Source organism: Silene latifolia, chromosome 3 (genome assembly GCF_048544455.1).
Source record: "Silene latifolia isolate original U9 population chromosome 3, ASM4854445v1, whole genome shotgun sequence".
Taxonomy (NCBI): Eukaryota; Viridiplantae; Streptophyta; class Magnoliopsida; order Caryophyllales; family Caryophyllaceae; genus Silene; species Silene latifolia.
Genome location: NC_133528.1, coordinates 86,562,589 through 86,586,654, shown reverse-complemented (window position 1 = coordinate 86,586,654; position 24,066 = coordinate 86,562,589). Strand labels below are relative to the sequence as shown.

General features: G+C 39.3%; 1 protein-coding gene across 1 annotated transcript; it reads right to left on the bottom strand.

The window, feature by feature from the left end:
• Positions 1–18,059: 18,059 nt before the first annotated feature.
• Positions 18,060–23,693, bottom strand: LOC141649306 (protein FAR1-RELATED SEQUENCE 5-like). Its single transcript, XM_074458000.1, has 5 exons — positions 23,684–23,693; positions 20,013–20,219; positions 19,676–19,907; positions 18,453–19,593; positions 18,060–18,365 (listed from the first exon to the last, which is right to left on the bottom strand). The coding sequence occupies exons 1-5, from the start codon at positions 23,691–23,693 to the stop codon at positions 18,060–18,062; spliced, it is 1,896 nt and encodes a 631-aa protein (XP_074314101.1).
• Positions 23,694–24,066: the final 373 nt, after the last annotated feature.

The following is a 24,066-nucleotide window of genomic DNA, read 5'->3' as shown; positions in this document are numbered from 1 at the left end:
GCTCAATTCTTTGACCACGTAACCTACCTACACCTACCTCGGGAAGAAAATCAATTTGCAGACGCTCTTGCGAAACTCGCATCTTTGATAAATATGCCAGACCACATGGTAGAAATGCCTTTGTGTATTGAACGACGATCAGGACCGGCTTATGTCCATCAAATCACCGATGAAGAAGAAATCGCACAGGAACCCTGGTTCCAAGCGATCCTGAATTTCAAGCTTAACGGTACCTATCCACCAGATATGGACAAAAGGGGACAACGTGCTATACGCCTACTAGCTTCCCAATACATCCTGATGCAAGGAGAATTATACAAAAAAACACCTCTTGGTGTAGTCCTACGTTGCCTTGATCATTCACAGGCACGAAAAGTGATGGAAGAAGTCCACGACGGAGAATGCGGTCCTCACATGAGTGGGCCCATGATGGCAAAGAAAATCACACGCCTAGGGTATTATTGGAGCACAATGGAATCTGATTGCATCAAATACGTGAGACACTGCCACAATTGCCAAATCTTCGGGAACGTACAACACGTCCCTCCTTCGTTGCTATACACGATGACATCTCCTTGGCCATTCTCCGCATGGGGAATTGACATAATCGGGAAAATAACCCCAGCCGGAACAGGAGGCCACTGTTTCATTCTAGTAGCAATTGACTATTTCAGCAAATGGGTAGAAGCGGCTTCCTACACTGCTCTTACGGCTAAAAATGTGGCAAAATTCATACAAAACAACATCATCTGTCGATATGGTTGCCCACATGAGATCATCAGCGATAACGGGTCACACTTCCAAGCTGAAACCGAACAATTGCTAGCCAAATACAAGATTAAGCATCACCACTCTTCGCCCTATAGACCACAGACTAATGGCGCGGTAGAGGCGGCAAACAAAAACGTTGTCACAATTCTCAAGAAAATGACTGACAACTATAGAGATTGGCCAAGCAAGATACCCTTTGCTTTATGGGGGTATCGTACGTCAGTCAGGACGCCCACTGGGGCTACTCCTTTCTATTTGACCTACGGCATGGAGGCCGTACAACCAGTCGAGCTAGAAATACCATCCTTGCGTATTCTACTCGAAAGTCAAATCCCTGAAGCCGATTGGAAGAAGGACAGATATGAAGAACTCATCCTCCTGGATGAAAGTCGGCTACGCGCCTTACATAATGTCCAAACATATCAAGCACGTATCAAACGAGCTTTCAACAAAAGAGTTAGGCCAAGAAACATCAAAGAAGGAGACTTAGTACTCAAATCGGTTAGAGCTCTTTTACCTGTCGACCCAAGGGGAAAATTCAAACCTAATTGGGCCGGACCATACCTAGTCAAATCCATATTCCCAGGCGGTGCGGTTAGAATCACAGACCTAGATGGGAATGAGTTTTCGAACCCCACAAACCTTGACCAACTGAAACGATACTATGCCTAGAATAGGACAAAAACGCGCCTCGCGTAAACCCATGTGTCGCTCTTGTGGCACTAAATAAACGGCCCCTGGCCAAGCTGAAATAAGCTAAGTGTCACTATGCTCTTGCATCTTGACAAGATTGTTATCCTCACATCATCAAATAAACTGAATTCGCACCTTGAGAACAAGCAAAAGCTCATGCTTATTTTCTATGTTCACTACAAGCTCTTGCTTCGAACAATTATTCTTTTACATTTACTCGAACTACGCGCAAGGGTTTGATTTCGCTTTTTTAAGTGAATACGTAGGCAATCCTTCACGGGATTCAACCCAATATACCTAAAATGTAAATAGAAGGACACTTGCATTGCATTTGAAATTCGACAAGAATAATTAAAGAAAATCACGGCGGTTTCTTAACCAATTCAACCTTTTTTATTCCATTCAAATTCTAAGTAATAATAATAATACGGCAAATAATAAAAAAATAGGATAGGCTAGGATTCTAAAAATCCCTCCTTTTTATTACAACAATAATAATAATAATCAAATAATAAGTAAGGACTCGGGCTATTCCTCCATCTTCCCCTTGCCCTTGTCAGTCTTGTCATACTTCTTGTCACGACCTCGAGCTGGGCGCTCTTGCACCACTTCAGACCTAATCACCAACGGTCTTTCTCGAGGCCTGACTCTTCCATTCTTGCCAACCACCATTTCCGCAACAGGAGTAGTCTTTGATTTCTTCGAAGGATGAATGACCTGAAATCCAGCTTCTTCTTCTCCTTCGTCGGATGCTTCTCCTTCTCTTTCTCTCCCTCGCGTACCTTGTAGTCGACAGGCTCGCGTTTCCTCAGTCTCTCGCGTTCTTCCGAAGTTGCAGCCTTTCTCCACCTCAGATAGGAATCTGACACCCACAAAGCATTGGCGGAGAAGCTCAAGAACCACATGTTCCTTTGGGCCCATTTGATGGCCCACTCTCTTCGGCTCTCGGTGGTAAGCGCCACAGCAGTCTGCGGAACGGTATCAAGCCTCGGGATAGTCTGCTTCAGCCCAACCTGCCTCATCAATCTCTCCGGAAAGATGCATACCATGAACTCTAATCCCGGAATGCGCACGGACCTAGTGGGATCCAAAGAAGACACTCCAAAGAATGACTTTGAGATGCCACCACGGTACGACCCACCTAATCAACGGGCCATCGTCATTCTTCAGCTTGTTCTTCCAATAGTCACAGACCCGGGTGAAGTCCACCATGTACAACCGCGTCCTCATCGCAATCATACGGGAATGATAGGAAAGTGCATGAACTGGGGACTCGAGCAGTCGGAGCCGTTCCATAAGCCAAACCTACCAAGAGCAGGTATTAGACACCCAAAAAAAAAAACAAAAAAAACAAAAAACAAAAACAAAAAAAAAAAAAAACATAAAAAAACGACAAAAAAAAAACGAAAGAAAAAAAAAGAAGAAAAAAAAAAGAAAAAGGGTGTCTTTTACCTGTAAGATAACGGGACTCCCCAGAAATGGAAGATCGCGGTTGGATTTCCTATTATCCAAACCCAGAATAATCTCCCCTAAGCACAAGCAAGCTGGGCTCTGCGCTCTCCATTTGCTCGATAAGACCCAAAAGACGGGGATCACCTCGCAAATCTTCATCAACGTGTCCATGAAAGACATACACATGCAAAGAAACGAAGCCAAATGCTCTCCTCCTAGCAACATAAGAAACTGTGGGGTCAGCTCTGTTGATGAATCGGTCTACAAAATCCAGCATTCTCACGCCTTTCGGGGTAACCAAGCGATCCACCTCGAGTCTAGTCAATCCGAGCAAGTCTCTGAATTTGGTCTTATACCCTTGTGAAGTGGAAGGAATAGCGGGTAAGTGCTCGGGATCCCACCCACCAATAGCAGCAATTTCCTCCGGAAAAGGACAAATATCACCACCGGGAACGCGAAAACATGACAATTTGGGTCCCGTGGTCAAGGCAAGCATCCAAGAACGGTTTTACCACCTTAATGAGTTTCAAACTCAATAGAGACCCAAGGTTATGAGCACCCATGTCGTGCTTCTCAACATTCGAGAATTCATTAGTCCATTCCTTCAAGCGGATCTCCAAAGTATTCATGATTACAATTTTCTCTTGAAAATTTATTTTGGGAGTTTTTATGTGGATTAACGGAGAAGAGACGAAAGAATTATATGATTTAAAGCTTCGTCGACGCTTCTATTTATACTAATTGCTGTTTCCAAAAATCCGCCAGAAGAGACACACTTGGGAACAGGCGCAGCTCCTGCTGCGCCTATTCAAAGATACGCAGCTCATGCTGCGCCTCTTCCCCAGACGAGCTTTCTGTGATTTCCGCGTTTGGATCTTTCCTAATTCTATAACAAATAATTTCCTATTCCTACGGTTTTTTTTGTTTTGGTAAATCCGAGCAATTTACCATGTTTCATGTTTCCTAAATTCGCGGGCACGCATTTCGAGGCGACGTCGACACATTCGCCATTTTCATCGCACTTAATTCTTTTTTTATTATTTTCATTCATTTATTTATTTCATTTCTTTCTAGGAAATTTCAAATTCTTTTTTTTAGGAAATAATTTTCTTTTATTTTCATTTTAACAAATTTCAACATTTTCATTTCTACACTTGTAGATTTCTCTTTTTTCTTTTTTTAAGGGGGTAACCCTCCCTACCGTCCGGTCATTTCCGACAAAATTTTTGCATTTTTTTGCATTTTTGTCCTTTTGAGTCTCATTTTTGCGCTAATTAAGGCCATATGTATATAAAATGTATGTTTTGCGTGATTTCCATGTAAATTTCGGCAGCATGACGGCGTAAACCGTTGTCTACCAAACCTGTTCAAGAACTAACCTGCAGGTACAAGCAACACAACCCAGCAGCAAAGGCACTCAGGCCATCATATATACAAACGTACAAGCAAACTGGGGGCTTGCGCCCCGAATCAAGTTCCAAAGTCCAGGCAAACTGGGGGCTTGCGCCCCAAACAAGTCCAAAAAACATTCAAAATCAGATGTACAAGCCAACAGAACTACGCAGACTACTGCTGAGCACCCTCCAACTCAGCAACCCTCGCCGTAAGAGCAGCAATCTCGGCGTCCCGAAACTCGAGCTCCCTCGACAGGCGAGCCGTCTCCTCCCGAGACTGGGTCAACTCTCGCTCCAGCTCACGACCAGCCTGTAGACAAAAAAAATTGGCTCATGTCAATCAACTCAAACAAAACTGAAAATCAAAATCAATCAAAAGAAATCGAATGAGGTTCATACCTGACGACCTCGACCACCGACAAGTGCCTCAATGGCGGTAGCTCGTAGCCGGTTGGCCACCCTCCATAGTGCCACAAACCGGGATGGCGCGACCTGCATTTCAAAAGAAATTCTCAGTAAAGTGAACAAGGTCAATCAAATGTGTTCTTACACGAAAAGTATATAAGCTGGAGGCTCACCCTCCGAATCAGATGCTGCCAGTCGTCTAGGCCAGCATCCGTCACAGCTACGTCAAAGTCACGCAACTCGGAGATCGTCGTCCTCCCAGTCGCGTCAGTGTACTCAAGAGTCTCGGGGTACACTGGGGGCTCGACGCCCACCGCCTCGACCTCCTGCAAAGACAAATAGCTCTCATTAATCGATGATCTTTCATCATAACTCTCGAAATCAAATCAAGAAAAGTAAAGGATACTCACTGCTACTGGCCAGTACGCCAACCTCCCGTAAAGGAATGCTGAGTAGTCCTCGCCAGGCAGAAAAGGTCGTCGCCACTGGCACCAGCCAAGTCCGCCTCCCTCTCAGCCTCAGTAGGCTCCCTGAACATCGTCCTCGGAGGGTCAATGGGAACCGTCAACGCGCCCCGAGAGCACTGACAAGCCAAACGCTTGCCCAGATACCACACAGGACCCATCGACGTCCACAACAGCAGCCGACTCGGACTCCTAGGTCGAAGGACCTCAGCGACAAAAGGAGGCGCTCCAGCGTACTCCGCCCAAGGTCTGGGCACCCACTGCGATGATATAAAGGCAAAGATCATTCCTATGATCAAATAGAAGCAAAGTACAAGAGATGTACATACAAGTGGGATACTGACACTGCCACCGGTGGGCGTTCACATCCCGCCGGTAGACGTTGTGAGAAGAACGCTTGCTCTTCGTCCCGCACATCACCCAATCCCTCACCACGGGATAGGCCTTCTCCAGTGGCTCCGTCCTCTTCGGCGCGAGACTCGGGAAGTAAGAATACACCCATGCCTATAAAACAGAATAATCAATAAACGATCTTTCGTGATTTGATAAAGAAAAGAATTTATTTTGGTCTAAAGGAAGGTTCACACCTCCAACAAGAGTCCAGTCCGATGCCGGTGCCGGAGAAGTCCCCTTCTCCATCAACTCCCGACGAACCATGGCCCTCATGAAGCGGATGAGGACCGCAAAACCAAGATGACCCGTCCCAACGTCCTAGGGAACTCGGTCGAAAGGAAGGGAAGAAGCTTCGTCGATAGCCTCTCGCCCATGTCTCCGAGGTAAATCGAAGACAAGAACCACCAAAGCCACGGACGAGCTCTCTCGCACAACAGATGTATGGAGGAGGAGCAGTCTCCCTCCCATCCATCGTCACCACTCCGGGGTCTTCCCGCAAAGTAGTCTCGGACGTAGGTACTGGGTACCAAGCCCGAAGATCGCAACACCTTCGGCGACAAGTTCCAACCGATCAATCTCCTCGCCTCGGCCGAATCCGCCCTCATAGCGCCTCTCCGCCACACCACCTCCTCGGTCCCACACGGCGGACCGAGAAATCATGCCGTAATCCTCCGTAGTAACTCCCACCTCACCAAAAGGCAGGTGAAACGTGGAAGTCGTGTCCCAGAATCGATCCAAGAAAGCGCGTACCAGGCTAAGGTTGGCCCGCAACTTCCTCTTCACGATATCCCTCCAGACCTGGACCAGAGGACCAAACGCTCCACGCTCGATCATGGCCCTCTCCTCCGCCGACAGCCGCTCGTAGTGCTCCATCGCCGTCGTATAACCCGAGAACGACCTGATGTTCCCGGCCTCCTATTATGATTTGAAACAAAGCTATCTTTAGTTTTGAATGAAATTTGCAAGAAGTGTGGACAAAAAAAATGAAAGAGAATAGGTAATGAGTAGCGAATTCTTATTTACCAAACTCTTCACCGTCCTGTAGGACAGGTGACCCTCTGCAGCCCACACGAGGTGCCTACTCTCCCAGGTCTCAGCCCACGCAGGGGCTCCCCTCAGCTGACGACCTCCGTGCCTGACGTTGGCCCGTCTCGGGGCCTCCTCCTCCTCCTCGACGGCCTCCTCCTCGTGAGCCTCGCCTCCAGTGGCCATCACCGCATCGGTGAAAGCCTGCTCTAAAGCCTCCTCAACAACAGCAGCGTCTATCTCCATGGGAGTCCTCCCAGAAGTAGAAGCCTCATCACCTGCAACATTAAAGTAAATTTAGGCCGCGTCACTTGACGACGAGCCTTTGTTAAGGAGTTTTCGAGCCTCCGGAGCCCTGAAAACTGTCCTTTCTGGCCATCCTTGGCCATATTCCCGCCAACCCAATCACTCATGTGACAAATGGGGTCTAGTCAAGTCCAAGTCAAAGCCTAGTTCCGGGTTCAAGTCGAAAATTCGGCAGCATTTCGTTATAACGACGATTATGCCCTAGAAATGTGCCCTGAAAAAGTTGTCACAAACCAAAATTTCGAGATGACAGGAAGTTTACCCATCATCCAGGGATCCCAAATATCAAACTTCGTCGCCAATGGACAATCCTAAGGCTATTTTCGAAGCAATTTACGGTTCAACTGTAAAACCGTCTCAAAATTCGCTCAAGGGCTCAAAACTCATGAAAATTCAAAGTAAGTACATGGTTATGTTCCTAACATTGCCTACTATCCATTTCTAGCATCAATTTGGCAAAACAAATTCATTTGGGGGAAAAGCCCCAAATTTTCGATCAAAAGGGTCGAAAACCCTAATTCTCGCGGCTCAAAATTCGACAAATGTAAATGATTAATGCAAGATTAAGACACATACCTCGATTAGTCATATTTAATGCAAGCTTTTGAATCCAACCTTGACGGAAATGGTGAAGATTTGAGAGAGAAACTGAAGGAAATGTGTCTCGAAATAATGAAACATATCCCGTCTGATTTCGCGTTTTTACGCAGAATTGCCAAATTGGGGAAAAGACGCAGCAGGCGCTGCGCCTCTTCCAAGAGACGCAGCTCTTGCTGCGCCTCTTCCTGGTGTTCCCTCCATACGAATTTTCAAAAATTCGTTATGAGTTCGTTATTAGTGGGCCCATCTTTGAGTGCGCCTCTTCTTCAACGCTATTATATTCTTTTGGTCCGTTTCGACGATTTTCTTTCGCTTCGGTCCGCATTTTTATCCAAATAAGCAGCAGATTTTTGCATATCGCTCAACTCATTCTATCCGGCGCAGAGTATTTTGCGTGTCTTTGCTCACTCAAGATTTCTTTCACGACGATCAAGATGTTCCTAGTCGTCCGTCCCCAAGCAGAGTAGTATTTTGCGATCGCTCACTCAAGATTTCTTTCACGACGATCAAGATGTTCCTAGTCGTCAATATTTCCCAGCAAGAGTTCGCTTGAGACCAACGCAAGCGGGTTCCCCAGCCAGCTTTCTACCGACGTCCCGCTTTGCTTTCAATATTTCTTGTTTCCCCGCGAGTCCGACAGGTGTCGTTCTCCGTTTCCTATACCCAAAACTTAATTACCTCTAGGTTGAACTCATATTTGACCTCCTTCCCGTCAATGCTTTCCTTTAGGGTCCCACACCCTAGCACCAATCCTTATATAGCTTTTAGGTCTTACCCTTAGCTCCCAAGCTCAAACCTTAGCTCCTATGCAAACTCCTCGGAAGCATCTCGAGAAGAAGGCTCGGGTATGGTCTCTTCTTATGGTTGGCGAGCCTCCTTACGTAGTCTAATGGACTTTAAACGACCCTCCCTAAGTCGACGACTCTAAAATGTTCCCGACGATAGGTCCTTGGCTCAGACCCCTTGAACCGCCTCGCGTCGCCATAGTCGTTAGGTTGTAATCTTCGATTGACCTGATGGCTATACTTTGACTTTCGCCTTGTCCAAGCCTCGCAAAGTGGGGGCTCAGAGACACCTCGTTTCGCACCTCCCGCAAACCACCCGGTGATGATTGGGCCGCATGTTTGATTCGCGGAACGATTTGTGACAGTTCGTAAGATTATCGTCGAGTGATTGCTCAAATATTAATGTCTACCTCTTAGTTGTCATCTACGTCCCGATACGGTCGTTTTGGCGGTAATTAGAGTACATTCGGAGTCCGGGTCAAAAACCGTCTCCATTTTCTCGATAGTTTGTTAAATCCCGAGTCGAATGTTCGGAATGTTCCGGATATTTCTATTCCATATTTCATAAATTTTATCTTTTGGCAAATAATATCCCGTAATATTCACAAGATAATCGAATTATTTCCGTCCTACCATAACTCAAACGCGAAATCTTTCTTCGAGGGGGAAACCTCCGGGGAACGACGCAGCAGGGTCGCGCCTCTTCCAAGGGACGCAGTGGCTGCCGCGCCTCTTCCCAGGCCCTTCTTTGCATGATTTACGTATCTTTTTTATATCTTTCCGAGATTCACTTCCAAAGAGTCTCCGAAACCCTATTCCTTCACGTGATTAGTATAAATAGGAGCTTTCGTTCCTCATATTTCTCACGCGAGTGTCCGCCCTTCTCTTCTCCCTTTGCATTCTAGACTTCGTTCTTACTAATTGGCGCCTACGTGCTTGGACTTCCGACCACGTAAGCTCGGATCTTTCCGGGTACCAGCCTCTCCGTTGCATGACCGACCAATTTGACCAACTACACTCAATCAACTAAATTAATCAATCGTTTTCCTCTTACGAGGGCACTCTTTCCTTGCATTCGCGTCGAGCATTCACTAGTCGATTCTTAGTTCATCTCGTTCCGTCAACATGTAAGTCTGAGGGTGTAATAATTTTCTTTATTTATTGTATTTTATTTATCGTATCGTCAATTGTAAGGTTTATGTCGAAAACACCGTTAAAACCGATTTCTAAAACCCTTTGTTAAAACCTGTTTTTGCGGATTTCCGAAGAGCAGACGTAGAGTAGAAAAAGACGCAAGAATCGCTGCGCGCCTCTTGAAGGAGCGCAGCCCTGCCGCGCCTCTTCGTGAGGGCCGCCGCAGCTCTCGCTTCTTTTCTTCTTCTTCGTCCTCTGTTATTCCGTCTTTCTTATTTGTTTTCGTATGTTTGTCTTTAATTTTCTCACATGATAGTTCAATAATTCACATGTATATAAATTCATCATGTATTAATATGTTTTAATCATCATAAATCCGACCTTAAATCCCAAGTAATCCATATTTGCGGGTTTTCGTCATTAATATTCAAACCCGGATTTTTGAGATTCAATTCGTTCATATTGAGTTTCTGGAATTCGTCATTGATATAGTTTTCATCTGTTTATCCATTAATTCGTCATTAATTTGTCATCAATTCGTCATGTTTAGTTTGTTTCATTCACCGATGTCACTAATTAATTATTCATTAACATCGTCCCTTCACATAATTAATCCGTTTAATTCCGCCTCATTCATGTTCTACTGTTTTTATGACTAATTCATATGCTAAATAATCTGTTAATCACTTTCATCCGAGTCAATTATATCAATCAATCCCTAAAATTAACAATTAACATTAACGATTTGCAGTTCCAGGCTTCACAGCCAGAACTCACCCTTGGAACAGACGCAGCAACTGCTGCGCCTCTTCCAGAGGGCGCAGTTCCTGCTGCGCCTGTTCCAGGATGAGTTCTGTCCCTGGACTCCGTTTCTGCCTTGACCTAGTTTAATTAGTCTACGTATAACTAACTATTATCCGTATTATCACCTTCTAATTCCTGTTCATATTATTTCTTTTATTCTTTTCTCAAATCATCCGTTTTAGCGGTATTTTCGACATAAATCGCCCATTCCATTGTAATTATTGTAATTCCCATTATTGTATTTTTCATTTATTGTATTTCTTTTATCATTTGTATGTTTTCACATGTAAATGAGCATTAAATCCAACTTCGACCCAATTGTTTGCTAATTATGTGTCAACCGACTTAGTCTAATTTTCACATGTTAGGATTAATCTATGGATGTTGCATTGCATGCATATGGCCGACGATATATCGAGTACGAATAACTTCCCTAATCATTAGTAGAGGCCTCTATCGAGGCGGGCGGGATTAGGTGTTCGATCAAAAGAGCTTCCTAATACGTACCCTCACCCCTTACTCCAGATCTCCGTGAGCACCCGTGTTCATTGGCATCCACGAGAGTCATTCTAGACATAGAATGCTAAGGGTAACGATTGCTTAGTATTCATGTCACTACTTTGTGTCTTGACATGACACGAGGTATTCGAACGGTTCCAATTTCCCATAAAAATTGGTGGCGACTCCTTACAAAATGCAAACGCTTGTCCCCGTTTCTCACCAAGCGCCCCCGTGGGCGGCCCGCTGTCCACACTAACTCAGACGTCTGATCATGAAGCTGACACTGAAGCTGAAGTGGAAACAAAAGAGGGGTATATGATGGTGAAGTTGCCTAGTGGTGTTGAAACTGATAAACAAATTAGAGCAAGGGCAATGGATGTAAGCACTAATAAAATCATTTGCTATCTAATAATTATTTTAGCTGTGATATTGTTTAGTATATTTTGTGATATTGTTAATTGATAATTGTGATATAGTTTCTAAAAGCAAATGATATTGAATAAAAGATTGTTGTGATATTGATTCAAAAATTGTTGTGATATTGTTTTTGCACTAAAGTGATATTATTTTCAGTATTTTAGGATATTGTTATGATATTGATATTGAATAACCTAATTATTGTTTCACATATCCTTATTTTCACATATCAAAGAGTCTATCTTAGTGTTTAATATTTTTTTTTTGTAATTTGGCAGAGTGCTCATGAAATTTATCTACGTATGAAGAGGGACAATGAATTGTTCTTGGTAGGTACGTACATAACATGAGAAAGCTCATCACTATGAAAGCAAAAGATTCAATGGGTGAAGCAACTACATCTACATAATCTGGTGCAAAGGTAGATGGTGCTGAAGATGTTGATCCTAAAGAAAATGCTGCTGCTGAAGAGGAGGTTGAGAATCCTGAAAACAGTACAACAGAGACTCAAACGATGCCTTTCATGAAAGATCTTGGATATCATAACTTGATGGACATGTTGATAGCAAGGTCATATGAAATGGAGAAAGCAAAACAAGGACTACCATCATTTGATGTTTGGACTGAAATGTTGAATATGCAGTACAAGTAATTGCACAAAAAATATGGTGGATGTACAGATAAAGATCTTCATAACAGTGATGATGAGTTGGGATGCGATGACAAACAGCAAGGTGATGATATTAATGATGTTACTAACTTGGAAAGCGGTGATGATAAGGACGAAGATGATGGGCTGGATAATGACATGAATTCAAATTTGAACGATGTAATATCCAATATTGATGTAGGAGTAGGAAGTGCCGTTGCGGAGGAATTCAATGAAGAGTTGAATCGTAATACACTTAATAAAAAAGGCATTGAAAAAGAGAATGAAAAAATAAATGATGAGATATATGTGGTGACACAGCTTGATGAAGGTGTAATCAACGTTGGTTTAGGAGGGACCAAGACTTTTGAGGAGGTTAACACTGATAAACCAAATGAGGGCATTGAAAAAGAGGTTCAGAAAATGAATGAGGAGGCCGGAAAAAGGGATGACGATGCAACAAATGTTGAGAACGTACGAAATGTTGAAGAGGGAATTGGAAAAGATGTTGAGAACAATGTTGACAACGTACCAAATGTTCAGGACTTGGATACTAAGCAACCACACACAGAAGGCAGTGGAAAAGAGGTTGGGGAAAAGAATGATGATAAAAGTGTGGAGCCTCATATGAAGGAGGTTGTTCCAAATGTTCAGTTGGAAATAACGGGAACGAGGAGCATCCATGACTATTTTGTTGCACACAGAAAACATGAAGAAAATACCTGAATCAGCAGATATGGTACCTCATAATTTGGGGTGTACTATGGACTGTGGTTTGCCAGACAATGATGCTCAACTTGTCTCAGATTCCATGTTCAGACAAGACTATTTATTTGAGACTGTCTTGAAGCGTCGGAAGGTAGTCATGGATTATTGCTTCCTTACAGATCATGCAATTAAGAAGACGTAAGTTTTTGTTTTCAATTTAAGACATTAATTAATGTACTCCATAAAAATTATTAAAAACTAATATGCTAATTTTTTTGGAAAATGGTACAGAGAGATTGTCTGCTACTTTGGTATTTATCATGCCATACCAAAGAGCGATATTGAGTCTTTGTTGCGTAACACTAAAATTGAAGCAGTGGTTATTGAGTCATGGGCAATATTGTTCAATCAGTTCCAAATGGCACAAAAAGACAGCAACAGACCGACAAAGATTTTCTACGGCCTTGCCCACTCAGTATGGAAAACATAAACTTCATGTGTTCCTCATGTTTAAAATTACGTAGTGTAAAAATCTGTGTCAATAAGACTAAGAACTTTTCTTATCCACAACAGGTTGCTATGGAGAAAATCTTACTTGTAGATGAAGAAAATGTTGATGAACTGACAAGACTTAAGAAAGACGTATGTAGGATGGGATATGTGGTCAACTCAATATAAACAGCCACTGAATTTGAATTCAGATATGGTAAGACTTTAAAAATACTTTTAATTGTGATACTGTTAAGTATCTTATGTGATATTGTCAGAAGTAAGTATTGATATTTTTCCTTAACTCAGATAAATATTTTAGTTGTGGTATTGTACTATATATTCTGTGATATTGTTACTAGTTACTTGTGATATTATATTACATATTCTGTGAATAACACTTGTTATTTTCTTTATAATATTTCTATGGGTGTTCATACCTTTGCTATATCAAGATCACTACATTTGCGTCTGTATTGACTTCAAGAGGGAAAAAATGTTCTACTTGGACAACCGAGAATATAATGATTTTGAAGATGAGGAGCATGTACACCTGGCTCATTTAACTGTAAGTACTATATTAAAATATAAGAACTAAGGATATAATACTTTTGGTACCTAAGATTGAAATTTGATATTTATTTATTATAAACATATACAGGGGACTATTTTTGGGCACTATCTCAACAGTAAAGGAAATGAGAGTGGGTTAAAAGTACAGGACTTCGTGCTGGCAAATGTGGCCTTTGATTGGCAAATAAAAGAGTTGAACCTGGATTGTGGATTATTCATGATGTTTCAAATGATGTTTTTTGTGGGTGAGGATTTTAAAAGTGAAATAAATGATGAAAAGAAGAGGCAGTTGTATAGAGGGGTGATTGCAGCGACGCTTGTCTTGAGTGATTTAAATAAATGTAGGAGTGAGGTCCTGAGGAAGGTTACAAACCTTAATGCCATCAAAGGAACACTGTTACCTAAATTGCTAACAAAGAGGAAAGCAGCAAGCAAAAACAAGAGAGGGAAACGTGGGAAAAAGAATGTTCAAACTCATTGTGTATTAAATAACAACAATTTTTATTTTTCTAGCTATGGTAGAAGATGGTTCTGCCAGTGTCGTGGGAAGGAGTAGGAGGGGGAAATCAGATGGCCTTGGCAGCACGTACAACTGTGGTGTGGCTGATGCTAAGTTGAAGGTCGTCTCAAGGTTTATGAAGGCCAACAAATCCATGTGTGCAAAGATGTTGACCATGAGGAAACAAGTGCTTGACTACTGCCTATTGGACGATCACAGTTTCCCATTAGAGTATGGTTCTTTATCTATGAATATATCAGAAATGCTGTTTTTTGTGATACTGTTTCTTTAAGGGTGTGATATTTTTTTTAGATTATTGTGATATTGTTTGCACTATTGTAATTTGTTTTGTGTTAATGTTTGGAGCAGTGAGGTGGTTGCCAAATTCAGTAATGATCAATATCTTGTCAGACACGATATATTATCGTTGCTTCCAAATGCGCGCGTCAGTAGCAATGTCATTGAATGTTGGTCGCTAATTCTGAACCAGATTGAGCATACAGAAAAATGTGAAACAAGTTTAATGTTTTTTGGGATTCGAAACATGGTAAGCTGTCAATTTAGTTTGATTAAATGTAATAACTCTTTAAAACAAAATGAACTATATATATATATATATATATATATATATATATATATATATATATATATACACAACAGGACATAAAAACCGAAGGAACTGGAGACAGGGAATTGATTAAAGAAAAAATGTTCGTAGAATGGGACGAATTCATTAGAAGAAACACAGTTCCCTCAACCTGGAAGCAGATCTAGTTTTTATTCCAATGGTATGGAAAGAACATTATTTCTGTGTTTGTATAAATTTCAAAACCGAGACAGTGGAAGTGCTGGACAACATAGAGTACGACGACTAGGAGCAAACACAAATACACAAAGTTGCAGATTTGGTGGTATGATTAATTGATATTTTTTTAAATTATTGGTGTATATTAACATTGAAATAATGGATTTCAGTGTGTGTGAAATTATCACTAATGGTTAAGATTAATATTGTAGGCTTAGCACATGAGTGACTACCTAGCAAAGAAGTCTGTTCAAAGAGCAGATGATATAATAATGTTTGATGTTGTCAACATCAAATTCCCTTGGCAAAAGACAGAGATGAACAATACTGAGTCTGGTAAATTCTTAACGATGCATATGATACGGTATGCGGGTTTAATGTTTGAAGCCGACTTGAACCAGAAAGTGTATAGGTGATACTACTGGCTGGAAATGGCAGCAGCATTGCTTTTAGCTGACATAAATGAGAAGAGGACAGCTTTGATCGAAAAGGTAAAAGAATTTTCAGCTGGAAAAGAGGAACTTTGGAAGACATTAAAGCAAAAGAGGAAGAACAACGAAAATGCGAAGGGCAAGGAGAAAATTGTTGAGAAGGAGGAAGTACCAAAGGTAGAAGTTCAGACAAAAGAGAAGGCTGATGTTGTTGACCAGGAGGCAAATAAAGAAGATGTTCTGAAACAGCAACGAATGATTGTACTAAGATACCCATTATTAACACAGAATTGCCAATTCTTCGACAATCTCCTAGGACAAGGTAAAACCAAAGCATTTACAGGTTTTTTATGCAAAAAGGTAGAAAGCAATTTGGACTGACTGTAATTATTGTCAATAATAACTGACTGTTATTATGTATTTGCTTTACAGAGGAGCTGATTCCGGAAAAGATGGTGAAGATGGTAGAAACGAGCCAACAATAACATATAAATGTGGTAGGGTAAAGACTGTTGCAAATCCTAAGACCGAGGTAGAGGTAGAGGAAGGAATTAGGATTACTAGATTTGTTAGCATAAAGTTGTAATAAAACTAAATAGAATGTAATGTTAGTAGGACAAGGAATCTAATGGTAACTTCTTATAATGGTAAAGTAGTTGTGGCTCTTTTGGATCTGATATAACTATTGGTAAAGTGTGGTATTCTTTCAAGTGTGGTGTGATATTGCGCTATAATTGTTGTGATATTGCTTACCAATAATATCACACAGTTGGCTAAACTACATCACACAGTTTACTAAATAATATCACACAGTTTGCTAAATAATATCACACAGTTAATGATATTGTGTGATATTGTTTTTCGAATGTTGTGATATTGTTGTGTACACAGGTTGATATTGTGTTACAAAAACAACAAAAGCATAATAAATGGATTTTTTAATCTTTACTTTGATATATTGTTTTTCAGAATGTTGTGATATTGTTGTGTAAACAGGTTGATATTGTGTTACAAAAACAGCAGAAGCATAATAAATGTAAATAACAATAATGTGATATTGTTTATTATGAACTACGATATTTTAATTTGACGTTTGTGATATTGTTTCACAGTTAGTGATATTTTAATACACTGGGTGTGATGTACTTTGACAACACACACAAAACAAGTTGTGAAATTTTTAAAACAATAGGCATGTAAAATTACTTCTGAAGTAGTGATATTGTTTAGAGTAAGATGTGAAATTTTTAAATATAAGGTGTGATATTGTTTCTCAGTATCACAAAAATACAAAAAATAAGACAACTGAGACAAATAAAATGATCCAATATTATACCCGAGTATATTCTATATAAAATAACGTATAATCTATACTCTAATAATGAAGTTTGTGGTATATATAATAAACTAGTAATAAAGTATGTCGTCTATTTGCTGCTGCTATAATTAATGAGCGTCATCAACAAAAAATGTTTCGACGAATCAATCATCATCAGCATCATCCTCATCTGAACTCCCCTGAAAAATACAAAAATAAGGTGAAACAGTGATATTGTTTTATATAAAGAGTGATATTATTTCTAATAACGTATGATATTGATTGTGACTCGTGACCATAATAAAAAATATCACATTTTGATATACTAAAATAGTGATACTGTTTAGTACAAGGTGTGATATTATTTAGAGCTATTCAAATGCGGGTTTGGGCCGGACATGGGCCGGGCTATGAAGGAAATAGTTGCCCTTTAAGACCTTAGTGGGCGGGCCGGGCCTTAATTATGGGCCAATTATCCTTACCCTTGCCCGCCCTTTAGTCAAAAGTCGGGCGGCCCATGGGCTAATGGGCCGTAACACGAAACTTCAATTTAGATGATTTATTAATTAAAATATATAAGGGTACCCAATATAAAAATATTTTCGTTATATTTTAACCTTTATAGTTTACGTATTATTTTAGTGTTCCACATCCATATAAAATTGATACAATTTTTTTTGAAAATGTCTTTTTTTAAGAGTAAAAGTAAAGGATTTAATAGTAAACGGGCCTAATGGGCCGGCCCATGGGATTTTCTTATTGTCCATACCCGCCCATTTAACTTAACGGGCTGGGCTTGGCCCACCCTCTTAATTTTTCGGGTAAAAATTACTTGTCCAAATCCATGTAATAAGCGGGCTGGACGGGCGGGCCTAATGGACGGGATGACCCATGAACAGCTATAATATTATTTCTAATAACGTGTGGTATTGTTTCTAAAACTCCCCAGTAAAATATAAAAATAAGGTGCAACAGTGATATTGTTTTATATAAGCAGTGATATTATTTATAATAACGTGTGATATTATTTATGTCTCGTGACCATTACAAACAATATCACATTCTGTTAAACTGAAATAGTGATACTGTTTAGTACAAGGTGTGATATTATTTCTAATAACGTGTGGTATTGCTTCTGACTCGTGACCATAGACCATATAAAAAACCATCATACAGACTTGACATGGTGAGCATACTTTATTGCCAGCATCAGGTACAAACGCATTAGGATAGTTACGCTTATCATGGTGAGCCATTTGTTTGCAATTACGGCAAAGCCTTTTAGGCTTCTCCGCTTTGGCTATGCATTGTTGCTTTTTGGAGATCATTCTCTTACCACTACCCTTGTTCTTTTCCTGACGAGGTGGTAGAATCCTCACTGCAGTTGAGGAACTGCATCCAAGAAGCATCTCCAACTCCTGCTCTTTGGTCATTGACTCTAATTACGGATTGAGTTTGACCCTAAATTGGTTCAGTGTGTCAACTAGATCAGTGATCTCATTGGTAGGCACATTCTTGAGCACACTGATAGTCGCGTAAAACTCTGACCATAACTTGAATATCTCCAGCTTTCTTAAATCAGTGGCACCAAAGTCATCCATTAATTCACCATGTAGACAATAAAGAGGGATCTTGTGTGCATTCTTGGTCCAGCGCATAAGGATGTACTTATCAGGCAATCTGTGAACTTGTTTCCCAGAGTAAACCCAGATAATGTGTCTACAAATAATACCCTTCCTGTTTAACAACTTGCAAGAACATTCAGCATCGTTGGTTGTAGAATTGTAAACGACTTGATAGGTCTTCTACATTCTAGAATCAGCTATAACAATTACCTCTATACCGTTGACAGGTGGGGTGAAGCCACCAACACTAAGGGAACAAATAGAAGCTGTAGCTTCTAGTTGAAAATCTGCGAAATCAGAATTTGTATAAACCATGGAAGCATGAGCTTCCAACTTAAGAGAAGTTGATAATTGTGGAAGAGTACAATCATCGTCTCTATCAAGTTGCTTTTGAGTATGGCGCTGTACATCAATGGCACTTTGAAACCTCATCCAGAATTCAACAAGTGTACCATGTGCATTTTCAAAACGCTTGAAAAAATTATTCTGACTCTCAGATCGTTGAGTTGTTCTTAATAGACAACCCATAGGAATATCACGAAAATAAGCTGGGATCCACTTTCTCCTTTTTCTAAACATTTTTGACAACCAGGAATTACCTTCAAGATTATACTCATTAACCAACTGAGACCACTTTTCTTCAAATTCAGAAGGTTCTAACTCAGCATCCCAAACAATAGCATTCAAACGGCTGACAAAATCAGTCTCTTTCGAGATTGCAGGCCCAACCTTATCAGTCAGCTTTTGCATGATATGCCACATGCAATATCTGCACCTAACATGTTTGAAGACAGCACGCAAACCCTTCTTTATTCCAGCACATTGATCAGTTATTATACAGTGTTGCTCTCGCTGACCCATAGCATCTAGGAACTTCTCAAACACCCACTTGAACGAATCTTTATCCTCATAAAATAGCAAGGCAACAACAAAAGTAACTGATCTTTTGCGGTGGTCTACCCCAGTAAAAGGAGTAAAAACCATACAATACTTATTCATACTGTACGTTTGATCATAAGTGATGTAATCACCAAACAAAGCATATTTTCTACGAGACTCTGCATCACACCAAAATGCACGAACCAAACATTTCCCAGAATCCACCTCATAAGCAAAGTAAAAACCTTCATTGGTATCACGTTTATCCTCGAAATGGTTAACAACCAGTTGAGCATCCCGGTCTCCTATGAAACATTTGATATCCCTTCCAAAATTCTTAAAATCAACAAGTTGAGCTCCAACATTCTCATAGCCATCTACATATTCCTTGAAATTTCTAAATGCCGTTGTTGGGCCTTGATTAACCCTTGAATGATCAATAATTGTCTTTTTATGGTAAAGGTGGAGGTGCCTGTGTTTTTTTTTTAAATTGTTGATTTCTAAGTGAACAAAGACGGTGATTATGCCACTCACGAAACTGGAAAACAACATACACATCCCCATTAAAGCGAAACTCAATCATAGCAGTACAACCAATCCTAGTTAGTTTAGTGTTTCTAATATCAAATGGCTTGGGAGTTGCCTGCTCCTCTCCACTATGTAACACAATAGCCTTCCTCTTACAATCTCTAAAACCTTCACGGTTACAAATAACAAATTTATACTGCACATCACCAGAAACAGACCTTTTTTGGGAAGACTTCCTAGGTTCAAAACCACATGCTTCTACATACACACCATAAAAACGAATAGCTTCTTCCAAGGTCCCAAAAAACTATCCAATATGAGGTCTAAACTCAAGTGCAACTTTCCTTGTCCACAATTCACTACCACCAGGTGTGGAGTCCAAGAGTAGTTGATGCACACGAGAAGGAACATAATGTTGTTCAAGATGTGGAGTAGAGCTAGGTCCATCAGGTGGTTCAATATGTACAGTAGAAGTAATTGAAGACTCAAGAATATCGTTACTATCCTTAGAAATAATTGCAGACACATGAATATCGTTATGGGAAGAAGAAGTTACAGTACTTGTAGGATCTTGCAAGAAAAGTACAATGTAAACAAACAAGAAAAAGTTTAAGAGATATGAAAGAAATCAATATCACACACGTGTCTGAACAATATCACAAAATCAGGAAAACAATATCACATTTTCTGTAAACAATATCACAGATGGTGTTGAAAAAACAATATCACACAAGTGATTGAACAATGTTACATATCCCTATAAACAATATCAAGAATTCTGGAAAACAATATCACATACTGTCTAAAACAAAACACACTTTCTGTAAGGCACAAAATGAGACTACATGCATATCACGCCCATCAGCTTTTACTAATTTAGACAATCCATATCACAACAATCATATTTTGTAAGAATATCAATATGAATACTTAATCTTAGGTCAAACTAAAACGGATCACATGAAATAATAATTTAAATGCTCATAAAATATTTTTAGGTACAATAATTATAAGAACAGAAATAAAGACGACTATTAATTGAGAATATTTAGCAAAAATTTAAAGAACATGTGATTGAAAGATGAAAGTACAAAATAAAAAGAAAATAACGCTGAAATTAAGAACAATAATGTACCAGACATCGGGATGATGATTGAATACATGGAGATTAGAGCACAAAACCTAGAAATCAAACAAAAACGTACCGAATTTAGGGAAACATAAAATTAAATTGAAAATAACAAATAAAGCAAGATGAAATTGAAAGTATAGAAACGAAAGCGGAAGAAACAGATTAAGATGACAACGAATTCGAGACATAGGAACGAAAAACGAAAAATATGTGATTTAAAGTTGAAATTACAAAATAAAGCGAACATAAAAGATCAAGTTAACAACAATAGCGTACCTGAGCACACGAATTAATTGGAATAGTATGATAATTGATAAGAAGGAGAAGGAAAAACTGAGATCACGCCAAAATTCTAGGGTTCCCGGCCTCAACAATGGAAAAACAAGCTACAATAGAGAGAGGTTAGTGGGAGAAGCAGAATAATGAGGAAATAACGGTTTTGGCTGGGAAAAGAAGTTTATATAGTGGCGCATAAAATTCTAATTTGTCCTTATTTGTTCCGCCCTAAATACCTATGATAGTATTAATCCTCAATCCTCAAATATATAAGTCATACTCAAATAATCCTATTCCTATATATATATATATATATATATATATATATATATATATATATATATATATATATATTTCTACATTCAACAAAAAATATAAACCAAATTAAATTTAAACAAAAATTTGGTGATGTAATTTGTCATTGTAACTTCACTAAAAATTCTCATATTGTGAATACTTTTCATCCAAATAAATAAATAAATACTATACAAAAATATTTGAATATGCTTTCTAAAAAGAGTAAATTAGAAATTACTCCCTTTTACATACCAGTTTTCTAAAATAACTCCATTTTATAATTATTTAGATTCGGGCGACTGATCTTAGTCGCCAAAGTTGGCGACTGATTTCAGTAGCCAATTTTGCGACTGATTTCAGTAGCCAATTTTAGCGACTAGTTTCAGTAGCCAAATTGGCGACTAATTTCAGTAGCCAAAACTAGCGACTGATTCTAGTTGCCAATTTGGCAAAAAAAAAAAAATCGCGTTGTTTTGCAGATAAATATCCCAAAATTCTTGCATTAAAAGAATGATGCTAAAATCGAAACATTTATTTATATTAATAAACTCATACATATTAATATAATGAATCTAAATACTAAATTTACATTACAATCTTTTCTTATTTGAAAGTAAATACTAAATTTACGTTAACATATTTCTTGACGATCACAGATCTGCTTATATTCTATAGTAGTTTGTCTTCTATTTCTCAATCTGTCTTCCTCTACTTGTCCTTTTCTATTCCCCTGAATAAAAACCCACAACTATAAAAAATTTCCAATGACATTTTATATCACAATAATAATTTAATTAATTCATTTTTTAAAACTTATTTTTGAAGTAAAATCGTTTTCAAGTCAAGATGTAAATAGAAATTCACACGCATGTTAATAATTTAAAACCCAAATACATTGAAATTAAAATCTGAAAAACTAAACTTATAAGGTAAATAGATCAATAACTTTCATTAGATGAAGGAGGGTGAGATTTTGATGAAGTTGGATTCTCTTGGAATTTTTGTGGGTTTGGGAAAAGATGAGGGAAAATAAGGGATTTGGTTAAGTGGGAGAAGATGAGAGAGTTTTGGTGGAAAAAGATGAGGGAAAATGAGAATGTGATTATGTGAGGGAGGTGCAAAGCTCAATTTTCTAAATTTTCCCTAAAATCCTCCGCTAACCCCCCATCTACTATTATTACTTTACTCATTTTTTTTCAATTAAAAACCCTAACCTTCAAAATCCATGTATAATCATCAGCGACTTTCCTTTCAATCATCAGCAATTTTTCGTTTAAGCATATGCAAAGACGATTCAATCAGCAATTTTCCGTTCAATCTGCCAATCAATTATAATTCTGCAACTCACAAATGTACAATAAATCTGCTTATTACATATCATAGGAAATTTTAATTGCTTTAATCGGATTATGGGTGTGCTCAATAATTCTGATCGTCGTTAAAGATGATTAAGTTATTGTCTTCTGTTCTTGGAGGGTAATAAAGCTTTAGTCTTTTGTTTTCTTCCTGTTAATTGCGTTTTTATTTCGTGGTTTCGTTTTGTGGTATTTGTTTGTTGTTGATTATGTTTAATTGGGTTTCTGTTTCTGGGTTTAATTTGGTTTGTGTTTTGGTCGAGAATTGAAGTGGGCTTGTGATTTTGATTTGTAATTGATTAGGGTTCATGCTTTGGGAATAATTTGGGGGTATTGTAGGCGTGGATTAAGCACAAATTCTCGTTTAAAGCCATCTTATACAATATAGTTTTACACAATATTACGGTAAAACCGCCTCATGTTGGATGATGTGTATTAGATGCTAAACTTGAGCTAGGATGGAATTCTGCATATGTAAAGATGAAATCTTTCAGGTTAAGTATAGTTAATACTCCCTCCATCCCGGTCATTTGTTGTCCTTTGGTTCTAGCACAAAGACCAAGGAAAGGGGAGGGGATCAATTACTAAATGACAAGTAAAGCAAATTGAGTATGAATCATCAAATTACTCATCAAGTTCATTCTTAAAATAGAAATGACAATAATTGACAGAGATATCCAAAAATGGAATAGGACAACAAATGACCGGAACAGGGGGAGTATGTATTTAAATTGTAAAATGCTACAGTGTCCTGTATTTCGGTTGTGAGGAATTGTGAACTTGTTGTATTGTGATCTACTGATCTTTATGTTATCATTAGCAGCCAACATAAGTTGAAATTGATGAGGTGCACAGAAATGTCGAAGAAAGATTTCTTAAATATCAGTGGAACCCTAATATGAAACCCTTTAGGATTGAGTTATGTCAGTGGCGGATCTTGGAGCAAAAACTAGTGGAGTGGGAGGATTGAAAACCTGGCCTCATGTATATGGGGATTTTCACTGATCAACCTTTGAGTCAAGTAGCCCAAGTGTTAGCCAATGTACTAACATTATATAAACGTAAAAGGCAGAGGATGTCAAGCTCCCTTCCCGGGAACACACATATTTGCTGTTGGTGGTGTGGGAGTCCTCCCTGTTTCATTCCAAGTTCACACTTTACTGATGTCAATCTTACCTGAGACGTTGAAGGCTCAAGTATTAGACGTCTATGCAATGTCACTGAGCGTCAAGGGTCTTCTTGTGTGAACCTTTTCTTCTTTCGTCAAAACCTACAACTTAACTAATTTGCAACAATTGCTGTTCATTTTTTAATATTTGTTACTCATTATTTACTAATCATCTACAACTTATCATAA

Coding starts and splice junctions, on each gene's coding strand:
- LOC141649306 (XM_074458000.1), bottom strand. Junction 19,908..20,012: donor CTTGGACTCCACACCTGGTG/GTAGTGAATTGT, acceptor GTGTGTATGTAG/AAGCATGTGGTTTTGAACCT. Junction 19,594..19,675: donor TTTCGCTTTAATGGGGATGT/GTATGTTGTTTT, acceptor AAAAAAACACAG/GCACCTCCACCTTTACCATA.